We start from the raw sequence: 25,693 nt of genomic DNA on the forward strand, positions 1-25,693 counted from the left end.
GCCCCAACTTCCCTGGGAAACATCTCCATTGTGATTGGAGAGCACCAAAGGCTCCTCTGAAAATGTTTCCCACCAAATGGGCCAGTTATTTCTTAAATTTCATGATTAACTTTTTGGATTACAGTTTTAAATTCTGGGTTAAAATGCACACATTACATGGGATACATTAAGCCAATTTTAGTCATTGGTAACTTAGTTTAAATTAGTTTATGAGAGTAGTGACTCAGTCACTTAGCAAGACCCAAAGGGAATTAGAAATGGGACATATATGATGTGTATAAGAAAAGGAAAATTGGAATTGTTATTAGCTTACGGTATGAAAGTAGGGGTCTAATGAGAGGAATATGAGGCACTAGTTATTAACTCTGTGAATACTCAAAATCAGAGTGTGTTCTCAGACAGCAACAAGAGGGAAGACATGACCTCGGCAGTTTCTCAGTGGTTAGCGCATTTGCCCATGCATGGAAGAGTTGCGTGTTCAATTCCCAGTCAAGGGCAGTACCTAGGTTGCTCGTTCACTCCTCACCCCATTTTGGGGTGCATGCTGGAGGCAACCAGTCCATGTGTCTCTTTCACATTGATGTTTCTCCTTCTTCCTCTCCCTCTCCCTCTCCCTCTCCCTCTCCCTCTCCCTCTCCCTCTCCCTCTTCCTCTCCCTCTCCTTCCCTTACATTTTATCTGAAAATAAATGAAAAAAAGTTCTCAGATGAGGATTAACCAAAAAAAGAGGGAAGACAAAAAACATAATTTCTCTTTTTTTACACTATTACCATGAGTCAACAATTCCTCTCTCTACTGAACATAAGGATGGGTTACTCACACAAGTTTATATTCACATTATTTACTTGAAGTGTTTGTTTGTTTTTTCACCTTGTAACCTATAACTTGATAACAAAGTCAAAAGTAGATTTTTCAAGTAAAGACAAGATAAAGTGATAAAATGGGTAATTAGGAAGCAAGATGGAAGAGCTTTGCTAAGGAATGTACATCTGTTGGTGGATTAATAATATTTTACACGCACTCAGTGCAGCAAAGCAATTAAATGAGAAATGTCACTGACACAATGTCAACTTAAGTTTTACTGTGCTTTGGTGTTTACTGTTTTCTCGGTCATTTAAGCAGACATTTCCACTTTATTGTCTATGAGAAAAATCTGTCACTCGAGTGATAATATGGTGACCTAAAATGTTATTTGATGAAAGGGATGGTTTATGACTGTGCTGTCCAGTTTAGTAGCCACTTGTCACATATGGCCATTTAGCACTTGACATGGGTCTGGTCCAAATTAAGATGTGCTTACGTGTAAACTATACACTTGGTTTTGAAGACTTAGTAAGCAAGAAAGTAAAAATATTGCATTTATAACTTATTGATCCTGTATTGAATTGATAGTATTTTGCATATATTGGGTAAAGTAAAACATTACAATAGCTTTTACCTTTTTCCTTTTTAAATGTGGTTAACTAGAAAGTTTTAAAATTACATATGTGGCTTGTATTTGTGGCTCACATTACATTTTTACTAGAAAATGTAGCTCTAGAGGATTTAATAATATTTAAATATGATATGATTATGAATTGACTTATAAACTTTTATGTTACTACTAGTGACCCGGCGCGCGAAATCATGTGGCCCTGCCCACCCACGCACACCCTGCCCACCTGTCCGCCGCCCCACCTTGACACCTTCACCTCTCCACCCAGAGCTGGAGCGCACCTGGCCCTGCTCCTGACCCCTCCGGCCTTCTCTGGCCACTTCAAGCTCTGCCCTCGGTCTTGTGAGTCGTCTTGGGCTGGTCCCGCCTCCTCGGGCACTTCCCTGCTTCTGCCCAGTCGCCAGAGCAATGCGGCGGCTCCACCCCATCATGGCGCTAGAGGAGAGCGTGGAAGCCTCCCGCCTGCTGCAGAGTTTTCAGCACTGCTTCCTGGCAGTGCGCACGCTGCGCTCCTTCCCCTGGCAGGTGGGCGGCAGGCGCACTGGCTGTGAGCGGTGGGTGGCAAAGGACTGGTGAGGGGGGTGCTATAGGCTCTTACCCCCACCATCCCCGCCACAGGATGGTCCCACCTCCTCCGGGCGCCTCCCAGCTTCTGCCCCGTCTCTGGAGCAATGCGGCGGCTCCACCCCACCCTGCACACAGCCTCCTGCTGAACAGTCGTTATGGCGTGAGGGTGTCACGACCATTAGCATATTAGCTCTTTGTTATATAGTATAATTATGATGTTCAAATGCTTTACGTTGAAAGCGGATGTATATTTGACATTGAAAATCATATGTATCTTTTTTCTTTTCTATTGAGTATTTCCTTGCATAATTTCTTTATGTCTGTTATATAGCACAGGTTGGAAATGTTCTGAACTCTTCTAAATAATGCCTGAAGGGAAGACTCGTTAAAAGAAAGGGTATCTAATTTCCTATAAATAAGCTAACCACTTGCCCTAGCCAGTTTGTGGACAGTTACATTCATCAAAAATATGTCCTGTATCTGTCCACATTTGCATACATGAATAAATGAAAATTCAGTGAGAATGACCACAAACCTACCGAGAACTTACAAACAAGTTTCAGCAAATGTTAATCAGATTAAGCCATCTACATGATTTCTGGAGAATATTAATAGACAATTGAAGATAATAAAATTCAAAATGTAGGTTATTGGGATCATATTGTGAAACCAGCATTCATTTGATTTAAAATAAAATTGAAATTCTTAGGTGAGGTTTGTTACAGAATAATTCAATTCTGCATGTGAAAAACGGAAACTTTCACATAGTTTACATAATTGTGCACACTTTGAAAGTCACATTCAACAATTTTCACAAAATTTAGCAATTTGCTGTTCAGTACAGATATTAGTGACAAAATGTTTTTCCTATTCCTGACACATATGAGATGAATGCTTTTCACCACAAGAGAAAAAGACCTTATGTTTTTGAGGTCAGAGAGTTTTTATATCTTATTTCAAGCTACTAACTACCTATAACATGATGAGGAAATGATAGCTTTTGGGGGGAGACCAAATTTAAGTATCAGAGCTGTTTACAAAAATAACTTAAATCAGTTGAACAAAAGCATTCTAAAGTGAGACTTTGAGCTCTTATTTTCTTGTAGGAAGTGTAATTTTAGAAAAGTAGCATATTTTCTAGGTTACATTTACCAACTCTGTTTTGTATATAGAATTTCTACCTCACCAACTCTGTAGCCATATGACTGTGATTCTTGCCATGGCTGACTGGAGTTATGATGATTTTGATACTAATTTAACTCATTACTATCCCTTGTGTAATGTGCATGTCTTCATGTTTGAATTTAGAATCCTCTCATGATTTACCCATTTTTGGTCATACAAAATGAAATCTCTGATGTGGATAAAAATGATTGTTTACCTATGATCTGACAGGTTTTCTAACATAATTAATCAAGAGTGGGTCTGGAACTATGAATTTCTTCTCTGTCTCTTTAAAGTCAGAGACAGTTTTCCAGGTGCCATTAAGAAGGCCAAGTATCAATCGATTTGTTCCATTTATAAAACTGTTAGAAACAAATGATGAGATTTTCAACCTCCTAAATTTTGCCACAGATTGTTTCCAACACAAGGACATTTTCTCAAGCTCTCTGGGGATCCCAGTGATGGGCTGTGTTGTCTGCATGCCCAGAGTCCCTGTGTAGGCAATCATCTCTCTTCTACTAAACCATTATCCAAAATTGCTTCTTTCTGGTTACCAAAATGGGAATACAAGCACTGAGATGAGGAGAAATGTGGGTCAAGACCTTAATCTGTAAGTATGTCGAAGATAAGACCATTACCTTTCTAAAACCCATGTCTACTTGGGTGCCACATGAAAGATCTATGGTTATTTGATATAAAACCTACACATGTTATTATTATATCCCCAAAGGTCTGGAGAAACACTCAGCATTGAGTCAACTACTGAAAAGCCAAATGAGTTAAATAATAAATCACATGTTTCCATTATGAAAACTACTCATGTTTAAAGGGGAAAAAATTGTTGGAAATAGGTGAACATATTTCAGTTTACTACTAGAATTTTTACATATCCTCATACATAAACTAGTTTTTTTTCTCCTTTTCATAATATCAGAACTTTAAGGCATAAATAATATGTTGCATCTTAAAAAGTACTCTTTTGGTATCTATTATCCTTTAATAAAGCGTAGTAGGCTATAGAAAAGGGAACACTGTATAATAATTCATTGAAATGGTTTCCTATTCTTTTATTCCTTTTGGCTTCACTGTTAAAACCATATCAGGGGAGAAACCTGAAGGGTTAGAAGAAAGACAAAAATATTATTTTTAAAACTTAGGCTAAGACTTTTTGAAGAAGTTATGTGATCTAACAAGTGTGGAGAAAGCAGAGGAGGGATTCCATGATACTCTGCAAGTGTAATAATGGAAAGTTACTTACAAAGCTTTTCATCTCTTCTGGATGGTTTAGGAATGGATCTGCCTAAAAGTGGGTAATGGCTTAGGTTTTCCAAGGACTGTCTGGGCAGGTTTAGTTTATAACAACATAAACTGTTCTAGTCTCTCTCCCTTTGCAAGAAATTAGTATAACAATGTCCAGTGTAAATGGGCACTTACTAATATTTTATTATTATTATAAAACCAATTATTGATGTGTTATAGACTATTTTTATTCAAATTCCTAATTCCTAGAAAGCTTTTTTACGTTTATAATGCTAGAAATGGGTTCATGCACACTTGGCAATAACTATTTATTTATCTTTAATCCATTCTTGTAAATACTTAAAAAGCTGAAGAATAAATCAAGTACCTCAAATAATTATGTCTTTATTTTACAGACATTGATTAAAAATAAGGTTATGTAGGTTATACTAATGCTAATAGAAGTAAACAAACAATTTTCTATATCATTTCTATTTTGTCATCATATTTAACAACAAAGTTCATGAATTTCATATTAAACTTACATGAAACTGCTAATGAATAGGTCAGTCTTTTCTCAGAAATGGCAGTGAAAAATAGGCTAGAAAATCCTACAACCCCACCTCAAACACACACACACACACACACACACACACACACACTTATTTTTTGAAGAAGGGAGGAAAACTTTCACCTAAAATGTCCCTGCTCTACCTTTTGCACTCGGATGTCGAGTGTGACTCGACACGGTTAACATCGGTAGCAGCTCTTTTTATACTCTTTGAATGTATCAATAATTTGAAATATAAAAAAATCCAAATAAATAAGTTTGTATGAAAAGAAACTCCAGTTTTTTATTCTACTGCCGCGCTTTGTAAAATCTGGGGTATTTAAAAAATTAAATCCCGAGTAGGATAAAGGAATTGAGAAAAAAGCAAGCGAGTGCAAAGGGTTAAGATTTGGTAGCAATTATTACCTTTCCCTATCGAAAGCAATACCTTTGTGCTCATTGGTTGTGGCTTTGAAGTCCTCTAGCATCAGCTCTGTGAAGGGTGCAAATTTTATCACATATTTCTGTTGAGAGGCAATAGAGTATTTTGAAACGAGATGAGGTTCTTAAATCAGATACAGGTTTTCCACTTACTTCCTGCATAATATAGGGAAATAGTTTAAAAATTTTTAATACTCACCCAAGGATAGGTTTTTATTGATTTCAGAGAGAGAGGAAGGGGGAAAGAGAGAGAAACATCTATCGGTTGCCTCCATACCCACCCACAACCTTTTTGGTTCATGGGACAATGCTCCAACCAACTGAGCCACCTGACTAGCTTAACAGTTTAATTTTGTTAAAGCCTCCATTTTTATTTAACTGCAGAGACAGAGTGATTTAATACTGTGGTGTGATAAATACAGTAAATGCCAAAATTAGCCAACATATATTGAGCACCTATTCTGATCCCTTCATTATCATTAATCTTTACAACAGCACTGTGTGGTCAGAATTATTCTAATCCTCATTTGATACAAGTGCATAGTTAAAATACCCATTACAGTGTCCCACTCAGTAAACTGGGGTGGGGATGATGGTAATAGTAGTAGTCAAGTTGCTTTTGTGACTGTAGTCATCCTGTAGCCCTGCGATCCCACTTTAACTTGGTCAATTTAAGGATATAAAGAGGCAGCCAGATTAGCAGAACACCTGATTCAAAATCAGGTTTATCTCATAATGATCTGTGCTGTTAAACATTACACCTTATATTATGGTATTTTGATATTTAGGTTTGCTAAATGCTAGCACTATGCATAGAGGCAGTTCATTCTTAGTTGAGACAGTGTTTCCAAATTATATGTGAAAATAGTTTTGGTGTTTAATTATTTACTTTTGTGTCTGAAAAGGGCACACCACCTTAGAATATGAATTTGTATAGAGTTACATCAGGGAACTATTGCAGTGACTTAACTACCTGACTACCTGGCCGATTCTTCAAGTTGGTGTAGGTATTTGTAGCTTCCTTGTTGTATGCATTGTGTTTGGAGTAAAACCTTATTCTCCATGAACTATATATCTCAAGTGTAGTAATTATATGGGTTATTTCAGTGCCTCTTTTAAATTATCATTATTACCTATAATAATAAAAACATAATATGCTAATTAGACTGGACATCCTTCTGGACGACCTTCCGGACGAAGCGGCAGTGTGCGGGTGCCAAGCCCCTTGCACGAATTTCGTGCATCGGGCCTCTTGTTGCTAATAAAGATCATCTTAACTAATGATTCAGACTGTTTTACATCTAAAATTTAATCTGAAGCATTATTTTTATAAATCAAATTTTAGAAAGAGGATATTACTCTGTAATTTATAATAACATTATGTCAATAGGTATAATTAATTAACAATGTATATTCAACAACATGTATTACTTAATATTTATGTTTAGCCTGAGCTATGCATTTATTTCTAATTAGTAAAAGGTTCTTTTTCTACTTTGGGGCAATTTAAAACATAAAAGACAAACTGGGGAAAAATACTAAAATATGATCTATTTGTCTTAGTGTAGAGTGGCCAGATTATTATGATTGGCCCAGTGCATGAATTAGTGCATGGGTGGGGTCCGGCCAGCCTGGCCAGTGGGAGGGGACATGGGTGGTTGGCCAGCCTGCCTGCTGGTCGAACTCCTGGTCAAGTGGATAATTTGCATATTAGCCTTTCATTACATAGAATATACACTGAGTGGCCAGATTATTATGCGTTCAGAGATCATAATAATCTGGCCATTCAGTGTATATGTTAAAAGCATTAAAGGTTTCAAAATGCTACTTAAAATTATAATATTTATTGGGGCATGCAGGAATATGTACTAGTTCAGCATGTGTTTATTAGATAAAAAGTAATGAGATTCTACTGAAAGCGTAGCAAGCACAGCAGTACCATGGATAATGGTGCTAGCCCTTATGGATGCTGAAATACAATAACAGACTTCTAGGGAGAAACTAGCAGTTTTTGTTGCCTCAAAATCTGTTCATTACATTTAAGGGTCTGATTCATTTTAAATGCTCTAAATCAAATTAGAAAGTAACCTTTAGCAAAATGTGTATCATTCACTTTGCAGACTTCCGTATAAAAGTTCTACATGTATAAGAATCGCTTTACATGGTAATACTATTTTTTTTCCTTGTACTACTCTACAACTGTGACTCTCTATGAAAATGAGCAACAATATGAGTGGCACAGCCAGCCTTCTGAATATTAGCTTACTTTGTGCCAGCATGCGGTTCACACTGCCATTAAAACCGCTGTAATTTTACAGTTTATACATGCATCCTCAGACATTCATCTTCACAGCAACCCAGTGAGGAGTATGATGGGCATTTGTCTCTTGCATACCATCCCCCACCCTTCTTTCTGGGGAGAGTCCTGAGGTAAAATGGATGGAGGGTAGGGCTCCACCTCCATCTCCCTAAATCAAAGGAGAGCAGCCACTGTCCTGCCCTAACTTGGCAGCTCAAGGGCTCCTATTTGACTGAGGCTCAGCCAATGAGAGACCCTCCTGAGAGTTTTTCCAAAAATGAGCCAATTAGAGTTCCTGAGAAGAGCTTGGGCTTCCTTCCCACCGAGGCTCTATCCCTGGCTGTGGGGGCCAGGGGTGTTTCAGGGTCCAGGGCCAGCAGAGGCAATTTGGGTGTCCCAACTGGACTGCTTTGTTTCTGCCCATTTTCCCCAAGGTTTTTCAGCCTCTTCCCTCAACTAGCCGTCTCGTATCTTTTCAGTACCTCCCTTTTATTTTACTTTAACTAGAGTAGGTTCTGGTTGTTTGCAACCCAAAACACAGGTGATTATAACAAGTGTTCAATTCATAATGAAACTGAGCTTTACTAAGGTTAAGCAACTTGCTTGAATTATAGTTGTAGAGAAAAGCCAAGTCTAGAACTCATGACTTCTGACTTCTGGTTAAGTGTTGCTTCTGTCTCAGCACAGTGTTCCCAGTTGCCTTCAGCGGTCTCTGCAGATAGGCTGCCTCCTCCTCTGTGCCTCTTCGACTGCAGTGCTCAGTCCTGTTTCCTTCTTTAAGGCTTATCTGCTTGATGTCAAGGGTGCCTGTGCTCCACACCAGACCTTGGAGCCTCTACAAGACAAGGGTTATATTATTCATCATTTCATTTTCTCTCAGATATAACCAGAGTGCCTGGGCATATAGTACTAAATAAATATTTTAATGAGTGAGTGAGCAAATGAGTGCAAAAATTATTCAATTAATTAACTAAAACACCAATATGAGTTTGAAGTTGATACAAGAATAACATTAAAAAAAAAACCACCACTACATTCTCTATCCATCAAAATCTTAGACAATTTTAAATAAAGCAATTTCTTACGTATATAAAAATGTTCACTTAGTAAGCATTTATTCTATGCCTACTACGTGCCAGACTCTTGTTATGGAGAGAAATAAGAAGTAGTCTCCTTCTTCAAGAAGTCTCTTAGATGAATGGGAGAAACATGATTTCATAGCTCCAATCATGGAGCTATGGAAAATCTGAAGAAGGACGAGGGCAGCATGCCCACTGCCAGCAGCCATGGAAACCACCGAACTGGCCTGTAGCTACAGCTCTGAGAAGGATGCTGGGCACATCAAGGACAGCAGCCAGAGCTCTCTTAAAGCTCGAGAAGAGCACAATGTGCTCTGCCTTTCCAGAATGTTGTGAGGTTTGCTAAAAAATAAAATATGTCTATACCTTTATTCAGACTTATTTTTTATTTATTTATTTATTTATTTATTTATTTATTTATTTTATCTATTTTTTAAATCCTCACTCAAGGACATGCTTAGAGAGAGGAAAAGAGAGAAAGAGGAACATCAGTGTGAGAGAGTAACATTGATCCCCTGCCTTCTGTGCATACCCCAACCAGGGACGGAACCTGCGACCAGGCATGAGCCCTGACTGGGAATTGAACTGGCAACCCTTTGGTGTGCAGGATGACACTCAGCCAACTGAGCCCCTCTGGTCGGGCAGACATCATTATTTTTTAAAAAGATTTCCATCAAGGCCTGTTATCAAAAATTTCTAAATAATTTTGAAATTGTGCTGTACCATTTGAGATCAATAATAAGACTATATTTTGGTTTGGCACAAAGGTGAGAATGAAGGGAGATCCATATAAACCACTAAAGCTTGATACGATAGGAGCAACAAATGAAGATCAAAAAAGATAGAAACTTCATAGATGAGTGTGTATGTATAAAAAACATATATATGTATAAAATAGGATCCAAATGTGTCATTCTTTACAAGTTATGTACATGGTAGAGAAAAATGTTTAACTGCATAATGTTTTGGTGCCCTTTGCAGATAATTACTACGGTACCCCAAAGCCTCCAGCAGAACCAGCACCATTACTATTAAATGTAACAGACCAGATACTTCCGGGAGCCACTGCAAGTGCGGAAGGAAAACGGAAGAGGAATAAATCAGTGAGCAACATGGAGAAAGCAAGTATAGAGCCTCCTGAGGAGGAAGAGGAGGAGAGGCCTGTGGTCAATGGAAATGGAGTAGTAACACCAGGTTAGTCATTTACACTTGTTATAGGTTCGTCTGCTCTTTCAGATGTAACTAAATATATCTGATATCTGTATGTTCAAATATATATATATATATATATATATATATATATATATATATTCATATACATGTATTCACATATATATGTTCAGATGTGTATTTACAGTTATCTTCAGGGAGAGATTATATAAAATGAAAAGGACATGATTCTTGTATCTGATTTGTTAGTTTTAATTTTGACATATCAAGCAATTCATCAACTTCCTTAGTTTTTTGTTTCACTTTTCAATATTAATGGCAATATATTGAATAATTTAAACCTCTTAAAAGGTGTTATAAGTCATGAATATGATTGTGTAAAGTTCTGAGGTCTTTGTTAATTACAGTAGATAAAAATCTATCCTTAGAAATCTTACTATACACGCAAATCTATAAATAGAGGTAGTGTCATGTGATTTAGTTAACAATTTCAATGAATACAGTCCTCAAAATGACTACAGCTATATAATGCCATGTATTTATCTGCCCATCCTTATCACCCAATCTGACAATATAGAAGAATGCATTTTTATACATTGACATTTTGAAGGCACCTACCCTTGAATAAAGAAGACTTGTTATACCTTTAATTTATGATCATATCACATATATAAAAAAATACTAGATAGATATAAAGTATGTTTGTGCAAGGTATGGATTTGCTATTTTCTTAGGCTTATTACTAATAGAGTGCCAAATTTTTATCTGTAAAATATTTCTTTCATAATATTATTGATAATTAAATGTTACCAACAAAAAAACATGTCATTTTCTTAGCCTCTTAATTTGGAGTAAGTTTCCAAAGTTTTGTTTTATTTATTTAGTTTTAAAATATAATTTATTGATTTCAGAGAGGTAGGGAGAGGGAGAGAGAGATAGAAATATCAGTGATGAGAAGACCCATTGATCAGCTGCCTCCTGCATGCCCCCCACTGGGGATTGAGCCCGCAACCCAGGCATGTGCCCGAATTGTGACCTCCTAGTTCATAAGTTGACACTCAACCACTGAGCAATGCCAGCCAGGCTATTTACTTTTTTAAATAATGATATTCAGTGGGCATTAAAAATCTAAGGGCTAAGTTAAACCACTTGAAAAAAATGTTAATACATTCACCTTGCATGCATATTATTCTTAATATATCCCCTACAACTACTTTGATGTCTGTATTTTTGTTTATAATATTACTGCTTCTATAGTGACATAGTATTTGAATTTTCATGCTCAATTATTTTTATCAAAGAAAAGTTTCATACGCTTATTTTTTACCTTCCTTTGTTCATAGTACTTATAAGATGTTCATTGATCATAGGGAGACCAAAATCTAATTTGTGCCAATCAAAATATAAAACCTTAAGAAGTGGTTTCATCTTGATTATTTCGAGAAATATAACCTAATTCATTAATATACTGGTTAACAACTTAATCTCTTAGCCTAGCAGTCATTTATAAATGCTAAAGATCACTGGAAGTACATACTGTGATATGTTCATTATTAAATGATCTGCTAATTTTCAAGAAATTACATACCTTCTCTTTTTTTAAAATTCTGAAATACCTTTGTCAAAATATTTACTTTCCATCATGTAATAGATTTAAATTAGGTTGATTGTACACAGTTCTATAAGTTGATCTTTGATGAAAGAAACACAGCTCAGTTAAGAAGCAGTAATCACACAAAAAGGAAGTTGGGGGGGGTTAAAGAGCAGTTACAGAATTTCTTACTGGTTAACATCTAATAATTAAAATTTCTTACTGGTTAATACCTAATAATTAAAATGTATTATCTTCGTTAGGCCTGCATCATTGGTTTTTATTTCATTTCCACTATATATAATGCAAATCAAATATTCTTGATCCACAGATTTCTAAACTAGAAATTTATTTAATTGGGAGGCATAGTGAATCTAGACTGAACCATTCCCTTCTATTCATACCGTAGACATGAGGAATGGGGTTTTCTTATGGCTAGGAACTCTTTAAGGGCCCCAAGGAAAATAAACTGGTCTAAACTCTTCTTGACCAACCCTAGCTGCATGACTGTCTCTGGACCTCTGGGCCTGAAGATGGTAGAGAACTGTCCAGGACAACTCTGAGATTTCTGGATAATCAATAGATGCCACAGCAGTGGCTCTGAGAGCCTGAATGGACAGGTGGCCTTTATATGTCTTTTTCTTTCTCATTTTTGGAGATGCCACACGTGTAAATTACACAGCTCTTCACCCAGTATTCAAAGATGGAGGAAACAGCCCCAAACCAGAAAATTGGTCCATTGTCCCTTATTTGAAATCTATTGATAACTCCCATCTTTGAAATGTCTTTGTTTTTCTTTGTTTATTCAGTGTCATTTTCAGGGTTTTCTTTGTCCTCCTCTCAGATACAGTCACCCAACTCTGCACCTTTCAAGCCTTACCACATATTTTTCCTAGACAGGGTCTTTGGCTTGCCTCTGTTTTATTCCCTTACACATTTACCAGGTACAGTGCATGTCAAACAATATTGAGAAAACTGTTGCTTAAATCTTAGCTAACAGTGCCATATATTGACTAAGAGCCTATAATAGCAATTAATATCAGACATCAATTCAAGAGTATAAGTAGTGTAATGAATGAGGCACATTTGAAGACTGAGAAAAGCTTACCAATGCAATTTTATTTCATTTAAAAATTTTATAATAATGGTAATATAAAAATTAACATATGGATGCTTACTATGACCTAGGAACTCCCTAACCTCATTGTACGTCTAAGTTATTTAATTCTCCTAACAGTCCTATTCGCTAGGTACAATTTTACAGATTAGGACACTGAGGTGCACTGTAGTTAAATAATTTGCTCAATAACTGTAATTCATATATAGGAAATCTGAATCCAGAACCCATGTTCTTAGCTGCTATGCTATCCTGAAACGTATATCACCAAATAGAAGCACAAATATGTTTGTGAGCAATAGTAAACACATGACCTCTATTTTACCTGTACATATTTAAAAGTGGCATTATAAATTTCTAGCTACCAAGTCATGTATAAGTGAACTTATTTCCCTCTGTAGATATTAAAAATTCCTAGTTTTTATGATATATGTATGTACATAACCATCAAACCGACCAATGGTTAACCCTTTATATGGTTTACAAAAAAAACCCCACCTATTTTCTTTATGTAAATAAAGGATTTAGAGGAGTCCTCAATTTACCTCTGTTACTCATTTTAGTCATTATTTCTCCTTTGAACTCTAGGTTATAGCTAGAACTATGTATTTCTTTTTCTCTCATATCATTTCTATGTAAAGTCAGTGACAACTTTTAAATATATAACATTTCCATGAAGTTCTATGAACATTTTCAATGAAAACTCACATAAAGTATGTGAATACTCATTTTATGCTAGGTTTCTCCTTTTTGCTCAAAATTAATCAGACACATGGATTTAGCTCATATCACCTAGAAAAGACATATAATGATCTTTCAGTATCTCAAACCAGAAATGTTTCTCTCTCTGACATATATGATCTCTAATCTCATAATTATAGTATTTACTTAATGAATGAGATGCTGAAATTTAGCTGAAGGTGCTTAACTAAGGTAATAGTTCATTTAGTGGCATGCTTGAGATCTGGACACCGAATACCTGAACTTATCCTGGGCTGTTAACCATGCTCAGGACAGAGTGACTCCTGGCCTCCATAAGGTAAATCATTTACTGTGCCGCTCAGTGTATTTCATCTACATTGTATTCTATTATATTCATCCTTCACTGGGTTCTTGGCAGTGATGTTAGATCTATGCTTGCGAGGATGATATATACTACAACCTCTTTGAGAATCTGTCTTTAAACTGGTGGTTAAAATTCATATGCCTAGAAAACCTTCCCTTGATATTAACCTCACCTATATTTAGACATCTTTATCTTGTTAGAGTTGACATCCAGCCCCATGGCTTCAAATAGATTTACCTGCAGCCTTCACTTCTCTCTTATGTTCTAGGGCCATATTTCTAACCACTACTCACTGAACTGCCCCACCTAAGCCTTTCCTCAACTTAAATGCAACATTCCACTTAAACTCTTCTATAAAACCAATAAGCAAACCAACTCACAAAGTCCTTTACCTAATTCCTCTAATTCTTTTTACCCAGATAGCTGAGAGTCATCTTTAAAACAAACAAAAAAAACAAAAACAAAAAACGTTTGTATTGAATTCAGAGAGGAAGGTAGAGGGAGGGAGAGATAGAAATATCAATGATGAGAGAGAATCATTGATTGGCCACCTCCTGCATGCCCCACACTGGGGATCGAACCTACAATTCAGGCATATGCCCTGACTGGGAATCTAACTGTGACCTCCTTGGTTCATTAGTTAACGCTCAACCACTGAGCCATGCCGGCTGGGTGCTAAGAGTTGTCTTTGATTCTTTTTTCCCCCTGGCTTGATATATATTATTGAGTATGAAAGATCACTAGTTCTTTAGCTTTCTTCTCTTTCTTCCAAATTTCACTGCCCCATCCTAGATTCTTACCTCATTTGTGCAGCACAGTCTCCTAACTGACCTACATCCCTCCAGGCTCCATCTCCATCAAATTACCTGTTATTCCTTGATCAATTAAAGCTTGTTGAACCTGCACTTGGTCATGTAACTTTCCTTCTCAAACTTAAATGAGCTTCTATTTCTGCTGCTTCAAATTCTGGGAGCAACCATTCAGGTCCTCCCACATTTGACTTCAACATCTCTCTTAGTTTTGGTTCCTATCACTCCCCAACTCTCTTCTCTACATTCCATTCTCATAAATACCTCCACCTGCCTGATAAGGCCTTTATCACCTATTTGAACCTTGTTCTTTTCTCCAAATTCAATAAAATTTTTTATATTCCCTATAAATCACTTATTGACTCCCATCATGAAAAGTTGACACTGTTCATCTCTGAATTATTGCAGTACAGTTTACACTTTTCATTCATTTAGAAGGTGCTGATTAGCCTAATACTTGCAGGTAACTTTTCATATTACGTGTGTCTGCATCCCAAGACATTCTGTAATCATTGTTAAGACAAGGACCACTCTACTTCTTTTGACAGTATTAAAGGTGTCTTCCCTATTTTACCACTCTGTCCCCCTGCTCCTCACAGCCCCTGCCACACCCCAGGCCTTCACCACCACTATTGTCTGTGTCCAATGGTTATACAAAATCTTTATCTTTTAACCATACCTCTAGAGAATGTCAAAGTTTTACTATATTAACATGCTTATATGCATTTCACACTCATTTCATACTATTCCATGTCTTCATTCAACATGCAGTGTTTCTAAGTTCAAAACATATGAGTTTTCTGATCTTACATCTCTTAAAAAGTTATTTGAAAATGAAAGAAAATTATGCAGAAGTATATATTTTAAAATATAGTCTTATAGATAAGACTTATCCAATCTCTCTAACTGTGAACATAGCAAGAATAGATCAGTGGTTAGTAGATAAGTAGAAATTTTTTTTATAAGATTGAACTTTTCTGAAGGAAAGCAAATCCTGTAAACCACAGGAATTGGGTTAAGCTTTCTTGGATTTTTTTTTATCTCATGAATTATCTGCTAAAGTTTTCCGGAAAGTAATTCACTATTATATTGTAGCTTCCCCTCACCAAGCTGTTAGTAAGCCTTGTGCAAAGAATTAGAAATGCACATATATTTTAAAGGCAGCTAAATCTCTTGGTTAATACACACACACACAATGCCAGGAGGAACAGGGCCCGTGAGAGCTACCTTCTCCAACAAAGGGAATACAGTATGTGTACACAGAGCTGCCTTCTCCAGGCCCCCACGCCTGCAATTAGTGCAAATGAACTGCAACTCCCAGAGAGCAAACAGAGTGCCCCTTATGTGATCACCGAGTGTCCTCAGCAATGATCTCAGTTCACCATTAGGGTCCTGCCTCCAGGTCCTGTGCCGCTTGGCACGCTGACTGTGCAAGCACCATCAGTCCTGCTTCTGTGAATGAGGGCCTGTCACTGTCAAAAGAATTATGCCCTCCGTAGTGAATCTCGCTGTTTTCCTGCGAATAATAGCCCACTCTGAAACCACCCCAACGCCCATCCCCTGCTTATTTTCCTGTGGGTTCACAGAGACTGCGATGTGTGTATCCACTCAGATTTATATGCTTTCTTTTTTAGGGGGCTTACTTTTATGATCTTATTCCCAGACACAGCACTGGGTTTTATCTCTCCACTGGAGAGGCAAATTTCTGGGGCTATTGTAAATTAGACATTCCATTTTTAAATGGGAGACATTCTATCATTTCTTAAAATAATTATTTGCAAGTTACAGCTGCTGTAATTGTAAAATGTTCTTATTGTCTAGGTGCGATTTTAAAGTAACAAGATAATCACGTTGGAATTTGTGGGTGTGAACTATAGTAGTAATTATAACTACACCATTGGGAGGGGGGGAATGAAATCACTACTAGTTTCAGGCATGCCACTTTAAATCAAGGCAGACTCACTTTGCAATTACACTGAAAGCTCTGCATTATTTGAACCCCTTCTTGCCTTCCAAACTGATTCGGCATTTTCTGGATCTTGCACTCAGCCTTTGTGGAATGTTTCTCTGCTTCTCTGAAGGGTCATATGATGTGTGAGAGAGGACTCGATGCATGATCGAGGAATGTGGAACGAGGACAACCAGGGTGGCATTCAGGTTTGAGCAGCACTTACAGAAAGCCTGTGGACTAGTTGAGTCTCAGCTTATTTCTAATTATAGTCATCCATTCTCTCTAGGTCTGATTTTCACCCCGTGTTCTATTTTCTTACCTTATATTTCTCCTCGTAGAAGTGATTATAATTTCAGGGCGAAGTCTCAGATTCCTCCACTTATTTCTGGCTGGCCTTTGTCCCTGAAGAGGGAAGGTCTTTCGACAAGGTCTATCTGCACCTCATTCCTCCCACAGCGCTCCATCTTTGGGAATAGCGCCCTTATCTCTTTCCCATTAATTGACTTCTTGCTCTCTTCAGGAAATACCTAGATTTCAATTTGGCCCCAAAGAATAGCATTTGAGTTATCCAAATCAAGATTTTTAAGTCTTCTTCCTTTTCTCTTTTAGCCCCTTTGATGTTCCTAGGATTAAAAAGGTGATGTTATGCTTCATATAGTGTAGTCTCTTAATGTTTTTCAGAATTTTGAAGCAAGACCTAAAAGATATTATACATGCATGTCCTATATTTCATATCTTGCTTTGGTCTTTGAATGCTATATCAGTTTCTTTCACCCCAAAGTTAGTTGAGGATTTGAGGAACTTGTTTCTATATGACAAATATCTTCAGAATTCATTACATTATAAAAATTATGCAGCATATACAGTTTCAAAGCTGTGAGGATTCATTTCATTGCCCTATTTCAGCCTACTTTTATTAAAATGTTTAAAAAATTAAATATCGCAGGAAGAAGAATATATACTAATTAAGGCAGTGCTTCTCCCCTGTTAATGGGAAATAATTCCCTCTACTCATTTTTTCCAGTGATTCTTTCCAATTTAATTTTTTTTTATATCTTGGGATTTTTTTCATCTTCCAGTCTTTTAGTGTTCTTTTAGTGTTCCATGCAGCTTGTAACCAATTGTGTGTTTTGATAAAGATAAAAAATAATTTTGAGGTATTGACCATTATTTCTTAGTAAATTACATTTTCTTGGCTAGTTCACTAAATATGTGAGACCCAGTTATGTTACAAATATCACCAATAAAACGTAATTTCTTTACAGGATTAGGAATTTCTTTCCTCAATTGATATTTCATCTCAAAAGTCATTACCCTAATTTTCCCTAATTCTAATATTTTATTCTTGACTTGTGTTTCTTTCATGGCCTCAAATAATAAAAGTATTTGTTAACATCTCAGAAAAAAAATATATATAATTGCCATCGTGTTTAAGGACTACCCCTCCTTAATTTCATAACAAATAAAAAATTTATAATGCATTTTTTTTAGAACTTAGAAACACTAAAAGATAATTAAGGAGTCAGAAAACACCAACTAAAAGTAATCAATGTACATAAAAACAACTCTGAAGGAGCAGAAAAATAATCACCTTTGCTACCTGCATTGCTGGAGCACTGGGAGTAGAAACAGGAAGGAAACCTACTTACACTTACTTCCTCTGTACTTTTGAATTTGGTCCATTTGCATTTTTTACAACATTAAAAAAGTAGTCATTTTTTTAATGATGAGCAAAAATTCACTAATCATTCAATGTGAAAACATTTTAGCACTCACATTATAATTCCACTTCTCATTTTAGAAGGTTTCGGAAAATTGATAACAGCACACTTTAAGCAATAAGCTACAATCTTGGCTACTTTCAATTAAATGGCTACACAGCATGCAAGTAGCCACCGCATGACTGTTTTCTTTCTGAAGACAGCATGTCCTCCACTTTTGATTATAGTATATAATCAATAGTCTGGTCATAATAAAAAATAAATTACAATCATATTTTTCTCTTGTGCAAGAATCTACACTGAAGTGCTCCTTTAACAAGAGCCTGTGTTTCAAATTCTAAGAATTCCAGCCTCTAGCAGTGAAATGAACAACATGCTCGGACAGTCTGTCTGCCCCTCCACCCGACAATACAATTATAACTTGGATCAATATAACTAACACTAGAGGCCCGGCGCACAAAATTCATGTGTGGGTACGGTCCCTAGGCCTGGCCTGCGATCAGGGCCATCTGCCCTGGCTGCCGGCAGCCAGCCCTGCCGCCCTCCCCCCCCCCACTCCCTGTTCCCCCGTTCACCATTGAGCGATTAGAGCCTGCCAGCTGCAGGGAGGGACCAAGAGGTTGGCTGTTTCCACCCACTCACCGGCCCCGCCCCTGCCACGGGTCACCCTCTGTGTGTGGGGAAACCAGTGGGGTGGGGGCCTTGGCCTGGCGCCACCCACATCCCCTGCCGCCCACCCCCGGTTTCCTGTTCGCCATCAGGTGATGGGATCCTGCTGGCCGGGAAAGGGACCGAGAGGTGTTCAGAGTGCCTCAGAGTGACTGGTCAAGCAGTTGTTCTGGTCGTTCCACTGTTAGGGTCAATTTGCATATCACCCTTTTATTATATAGGATACTTTTAATGATTTGCTGAATTTGCAAGAAAGCAAGGAGCATCTGCAAGCCCCACCACTTCAACCACTATGGAGTGTAAGTGTGGAGCGATCTGCTACAAGCAGACTTGAAAGTGAAAGTTGCCCTGAGGATATACGAGGAAACTAAACCTTTGGCTAACATAAAATTGGGGAGATAAGACTCTGATTCTTCTTTAAATCAGCACCCTTACAGGTGCCAAGTTTATAGGTGATAACAAGTTTATAGTTTAGTGGGAGCTCCTGGTGCCCAGCCAAATCAAATGCAAAACTCTATAGGAAATAATACAGAACTTGGAGGGGGGGATATGTGGTTTCTGAGGATTATTTTTTCTCCTTTAAGTCACTTAACTCCACAGCATGTCTTAATTGAGGAAGAAAAACTCAATTCATGCAAACACCTGGTAAAGAGAAAATGTCAGTTTTGGGTGTACCCCCCGTTTTTTTTTTGAAATTGCATTATTTTCAGAAAACACCTAATGTCTTAAAAAGTGTGTGTTTTCCATAAAGACAAAAAAAATAATTTTGAGGTATTGATTGTTGTTTCTTAGTAATTCGCATTTTCTTGGCTAGCCCCCTCAATAGATGAGATCCAATTTGGTTACCAATATCACAGATAATACCATTCTTGTCTCTGTAGGAAGAAACCATATAGGTTGCTCAACTGATTTACCTATGCAATTTATTTAGTGTTCTAAGTAGCAGAATTCCTGATAATAATATATGACATTTACTAAACATCTACTATGTTTCAGTAGTTTACTATTCTGTGCAATTTATATACATGTAATGTCAAATTTTTATAGGTAGGTCATGTTTTTAGCCCCATCATATAGTTAAGGAAATTGAGGAATGCATTGAGTGATTCAATAGCTTGCTCAGGATCATACTGTGAAGGACATATTTAAACCCAGGCACTCTGACACCAGCCTTAGCAATCATGTTCCATTTCTGTGGAGTGTGTTTGCTGCTATCTGAGAATTGCTAAACAAAAAGAAAACGAATTTCTGTTAATCTCAAATTATTTGTATTCTCTTCTTTTATATCAACTACAATATGTTCCTCAATCTTTATTCCCCATTAAATGTTCTCTAGTCAATGTTTATTTCCAGAGAAATAATATAAAGATAGGAGAAAAATATTAGATTTATTAAAATTTGTCATATAGTCAGAAATATAAATCAGAGCTCTCTCATGGGCTAAAACAAATTTTAAACGTTATGACTGTTCAAAGAAATGAAATCAACAATTTTCTACCTAGCTTCAAAATAGTATTCTTCCTCATTTCAAAGGATGGCAATTACAGAAAGCTGAATATCAACTATATGCCTCAACCGTGTCAAATGAAAGTATGGATAAGGTATAAAATAGGCATTCTTCTTCTTGAAATGGTTTTATCTTGGTTTCCGATTATTTTTTAATGAAGCCAGGCAGAGACATTCAAAACCATGGCATTCTGATTTATCCTTAGATTTGCATCCAAAATCACTGTGATACTGAAACATGTAAGCAAATGGCATGGCTACTATATATATTTTAATATCCAAACCTTAGACTGGGCCACAGCTATAGAATTGTGTGAACTGGAATGAATGCAAAAATACATACATTTCACTCTCTTTCAATTAAATGGCTGTCAGTCCCTGCGTTCCTGTCTGGAGGCCTAGGGGAGAATCCATTCCCTTGTCCTGCCAGCTTCTGAGGGCATTTACACGTCTTGGCTTGTAGTTGGTTCCCTTCTTCTTTCTCCAAAGCCTGCAACAGTGTATCTGTTGGGTCATTCTTTAGTAGTCACGTCTGCCTCTAAACCTCCTCTTCTGCCTTCCTCTTACAATTTTGCTCTTTTAAAAAAAATGATTTTAGAGAGAGAGGAAGAGAGAGAGGTAGAATGAAAGGAAGGGAGAGAGATGGAGAAAAACTGATTTGTTGTTTCACTTATTTATGCATTCATTGGTTGATTCTTGTATGTGCAGTGACTGGGGATTGAATTCTCAACCTTGGTTTATCAGGACGATGCTTTGACCAACTGAGCTATCGCCTACACTTTAAAAAAAAAAATCTTTGTGATTACAGTGAGCCCATCTGGATAATAAATCTCTCTATCTCAAATTAAATCCTTATTTTAACCAGATCCGCAAATCCTCTTTTGCCATGTAAGGTAACATTCACACGGCCCAAGGAGTAGGACATGGACATTCTTAGAGGGTCATTATTCTGCCTAAAACACCTGCGTCATGAAATGATGGTCCTCCAATTCAGTGATCAACAACCAATAGTTGAAGGATAGAAGAGAATGATGCATGCAAGGGGACTCACATAGGCCTAGTGACAATTTTCAGAGCTGTTTACAATTATACTTTTCCTATTAGCCTTTGCAGGGCTTGTTCCTGATGCGGCGTACTCCACGCTCACCTAGAATCACTGTGGCTGGAGTGGCTAACCGCATGCTCTTGTTCTCTTGTAGAATCCAGTGAACATGAAGACAAGAGTGCAGGTGCCTCAGGGGAGACTCCCTCCCAGCCTTATCCTGCACCAGGGTACAGTCAGCCCGAGGAACTGAAGGAGCAGATGGATGATGCAAAACCAACGAAACCTGAAGAGAATGAGGAGTCAGACCCATTGCCTGATAACTGGGAAATGGCCTATACAGAGAAGGGTGAAGTCTACTTCATTGAGTGAGTTTCAGCCCTTTCTTCGCACATTGCCATAAAGATCATAGTATATAAATCATATAGAAAACAGAGATGGAGTGAAAATAAAATAATGAATTTTATTGTTTCTGGCATTAGTTCTTTTCTTTGTTAGAGAACAATGGGATAGTGCCTTCATACAGTTAAGGATCCTAAATTACAGCTGTAAGTCAAAGGATATAGTTAACAACTTCACTATAAAATGTGTTGCAATAGCGGGAGAAATGCTTACTCTATTCTTCCAAGATGCCCATGTAGTTCAAATCAAATAAGATAATCCCACATTTTGTCAGATTACTGGAAACTTCCACCATCATATTCAGTGATTTAACAGGCTCTAACTATTCAGGGCAAAATGCTTGCTGGTCATAAAAGAAAATAATTTAAGCATTTGACCCTGAAGTCAGGTATCGATAAAATCATTTGTTTTTCTATAGTTCATCATACTTTTTTTTTTAAATCCATTCTATTTCTTGCTTACCATTTTTATGACTTGCCAAGGAAACTAAAATGCTAATCCTGAACTCCCTGGTGATATTGACCCAACCTAATATTTTCTTTCGTTTGGGACTTTTTTTTCCAAATTAAAATTTTTAATATACTTTATTAATACTGTCAAACTTTTCTTTTACCTTCTAGAAATAGAACAACTTTTTCTAAATGAACTACTAAGTTGAAGATCTTAGTACAAAATTAAATTGTTGTTGTGCATAAGATAATCACAATGTCCACTAGAAAGAATAAAAACAAATATTATAATTAAACAACCACCCTTATTCCCTCAAAGTTGTATAAGCCTCAAAAAGAAAAAAATATTATAAATTGAAGTTTTCAGTGCTGACAGTGGATAAAAATATGTAAACTCTGATTATCCAAGAAAAATATTAAAATTGGATTCCTTTTCCCAACCTGGAGTGATTTGAGACTTAGATCTCCATGGGCAGAACTCAATTGTGAAATTGAAATGTTACCACATGCCAATATTTAATTCTCACGTGAAGGCGGAAACTTTGATACATGCAGCCAAGGGAATACATAATCAGGTAATTACTTAGCGCTCTGCTTGACTCCGATATGGATGAGAAATGCAGTGTTTTGGGGGAAATGAATTACTCTCATTCACCTTTTGACAAATCTTATAAGTTTTACAAAATTAAGAATATCTTACATTAGTTTTTGGCTATCTTCAATAACCCAAAGATATCTTTTATCAATTAATTAGAAAAGAGAAAGTCATATAGAACTTTGTAAATGTGTGAAAGTATTTATATTTGAAAACGTAATTTTTTATTGGTAAGCATGGAGCCATTGTAGACTAGAAGTCAAAATATAAACCCTAGAGATGAGGTCACATATTTATGTTCAGAACAAGGAGACTGATGATATGTACATTTTTATTATGTGATACAAGGGGGGGGGTAAGGCTCTATAAAAGAAAACCAACATGGCAAATCTATTGAAGAACAGTTTCTTTACAATGTCTCCAGTAAAGCAATTATAAAAACCTTCCTTTTGGGGATTATGAATAAACTTTTTTTTAATAGTATGAGGTGTGGAGATTGTGGAGAAGGGGATTTTGGATGACAGATGTTGTGCTAATTGTATATAGTAAATGATGAGACTTTGTCAGGATTTGGGAGAATCTACCAAAATTATTCTGTTAATATCCTAGTCAGTCATCTAGTGTCAGAATCCAAAGACAAAAAATTTAGTTTTGCTCTCAAAGTTATTGTCAAGTTGGGGTAGAAAGATGAATAGTTATAAAGCATTAATAAACAATTTCTGAATGTGTAATGCTATTCAGAGAAGGATATGCTTAGTATAGACTTAAGTCATAAAAGGAGGCATCATACATTGATAAGGTGCAATAATATATATATCCTGGAAAACTTGGTAGCATGTAGATAGGGCAAATCACATATAAAAACTGTAATTACAAAGACCCAGTCCCTGGATATATTACAAATAATGAGAAGTACCCTAACCTACTAGGAAAGTAGGTGTTAGTTGGTGAATCCTGTGAAACAATTGCTTAGTTTTCATTTAACTAGATCAATGGTGTTTTTGAAAGACAGGCAGAGGGTTTTGTTTGTTTATTTATCTTCATTGTGTTGCTGCAGGGAAGGGTGAATGGGTATTAGGGCAGAAATAGGTTGAGTTGGAAAATTAAGACAAAAGAAAGAGACAATTTTATCTGTGGTGAGAAAGCTGGTGCTGGGGAGAATGCAGAAGCCTGGAGTAAAGACTGAAGTGAATGTGATGGGAAGGTGACCAATGTAGGAGGCAGGAGCAAATGGCAAGCTTGAAGAGGTTATTACACAGAATGGAGGCATCCACCACCCCAATCTTCATCATAGACCAGTTTGAGCTTCTTTCCTTCCTTCAAAAAGTTTGCATTGAATCTCAAGGATCAGTGTGATGAGCTCATGTACCACAGAGCAGGGAGGGAACAGTGTCTCATTCATCTGGTCCCTCATTTCTACACCATCACAGCCTACCCTGCAGCTTCCTTTCTCTCTGCCTGCATTTCATTCTGCTTTACTTTTCCCTGAGTGGTCTCCGATTTTCTCCTGACCACTTTCACTCTTTGCTCTGGAATGCCCCTTCCCTTCCTAACTACATTTGAAAAAATCAACATGTCAACCCACTCTCCTTGATCTGTGAGTACCTTTGCTATTGATGTCACAATGAGTTCTTCTGTGAGTAAAGTCTATACTATGATAGCTCCTTGGAACTATGTGGTAGAGCAAGACAGGGAGCTTGGTAGGGCAATAAGGACTTTCTGATGGACTAAACCATGGTGTGTCCTAGAAACTTTTAAACAAATACTATTTGTAATGTAAAAGTTTGCAGCCCACACCCAGCCGGTGTTGCTCACTGGTTGAGCATCAACTTATGAACCAGGATGTCACAGCTTGATTTCCCGTTAGGGCACATGCCAGAGTTGTGTGGGCTCAATCCCCGGTAGGGGGCGTGCAGGAGGCAGCCAATCAATGTGTCTCTCACATCTTTGTTTCACTCTCTCTCTGTTCCTCCCCCTTCCACTCTCTCTTTAAAAAAAAAAAATCAATGGAAAAAAATATCCTCAGGTGAGGATTAACAACAAAATATTGGGTTTTGAATTAAGGTAACAAGTAATTTCATTATTTTGTCTTCTATATGATGTCTTAAAATAGTTATTGATTGACTCTGAATTGCAAAATAGTTTATATGTCTGAGTACTTTATGAGTTATACATTTAGAAAATGAGGATTTTCTTCGTTATTCTCAATACTGAACACATGGACCAACATTTCCCGTACTCTTCAGAACCTCTTCCTTTGATGATTGATAAAAGGAGATTCCTTTCATCATTTACAATGATATTTAATGGGAAAAAGTGATTATCTCAGGAAGTATTTTTAAATAACAGAATTTTAACTTGTGAGTGAATGCACTCTTCTAAACACGCTTTAAAGCATTTGTAATATTTTATAGTTAGCAATTTTCAAAAGACTTTCAAATACATAACATTATTTAAAACCAGTAGTTTTGTTAACTCATAATATCATTAATAATATCTTCTAAAATAGACAATATATGTTAATTATAAATTTAAATTTGTAATAATAGTTACCACATATTGAGTGCCTATTTTTTTCATACTGTGTTCTGGTTACCTTAACAATAGATAATATATTAAGCATTTGCATTGTGCTCATTTAATTCTCACTTTAAGAAACAGGCTTACCCAAGAATATAACCAAGAATTGACAAAGCCAGGATGCTTTGGTTTCACTTATTTAACATATATTTATAGGGCACACACTATGTGCTAGGAACCATTTTAAACCCAGGAAACACAATGGTCAACAAAACAGACAAGACTGGTATCTTTCATGGAACATAGTCTGC

The 25,693-nt window shown here is 36.8% G+C and overlaps 1 protein-coding gene across 2 annotated transcripts in view; it reads left to right on the forward strand.

Annotated features, from left to right (window-relative positions):
• Positions 1-25,693, forward strand: part of MAGI2 (membrane associated guanylate kinase, WW and PDZ domain containing 2) — a gene marked incomplete at both ends in the record, with an annotated part of 1,165,889 nt that overhangs the window by 738,797 nt on the left and 401,399 nt on the right. For both annotated transcript variants that reach the window (XM_079785522.1, XM_079785523.1), the window contains 2 exons: positions 9,756-9,968; positions 21,574-21,784. In XM_079785522.1, the coding sequence (XP_079641648.1) occupies positions 9,756-9,968; positions 21,574-21,784 (424 nt within the window). The remainder of the gene's footprint in view (positions 1-9,755; positions 9,969-21,573; positions 21,785-25,693) is intronic.

Source organism: Cnephaeus nilssonii, assembly GCF_951640355.1.
Source record: "Cnephaeus nilssonii genome assembly, chromosome: 12".
NCBI classification, from domain to species: Eukaryota; Metazoa; Chordata; class Mammalia; order Chiroptera; family Vespertilionidae; genus Cnephaeus; species Cnephaeus nilssonii.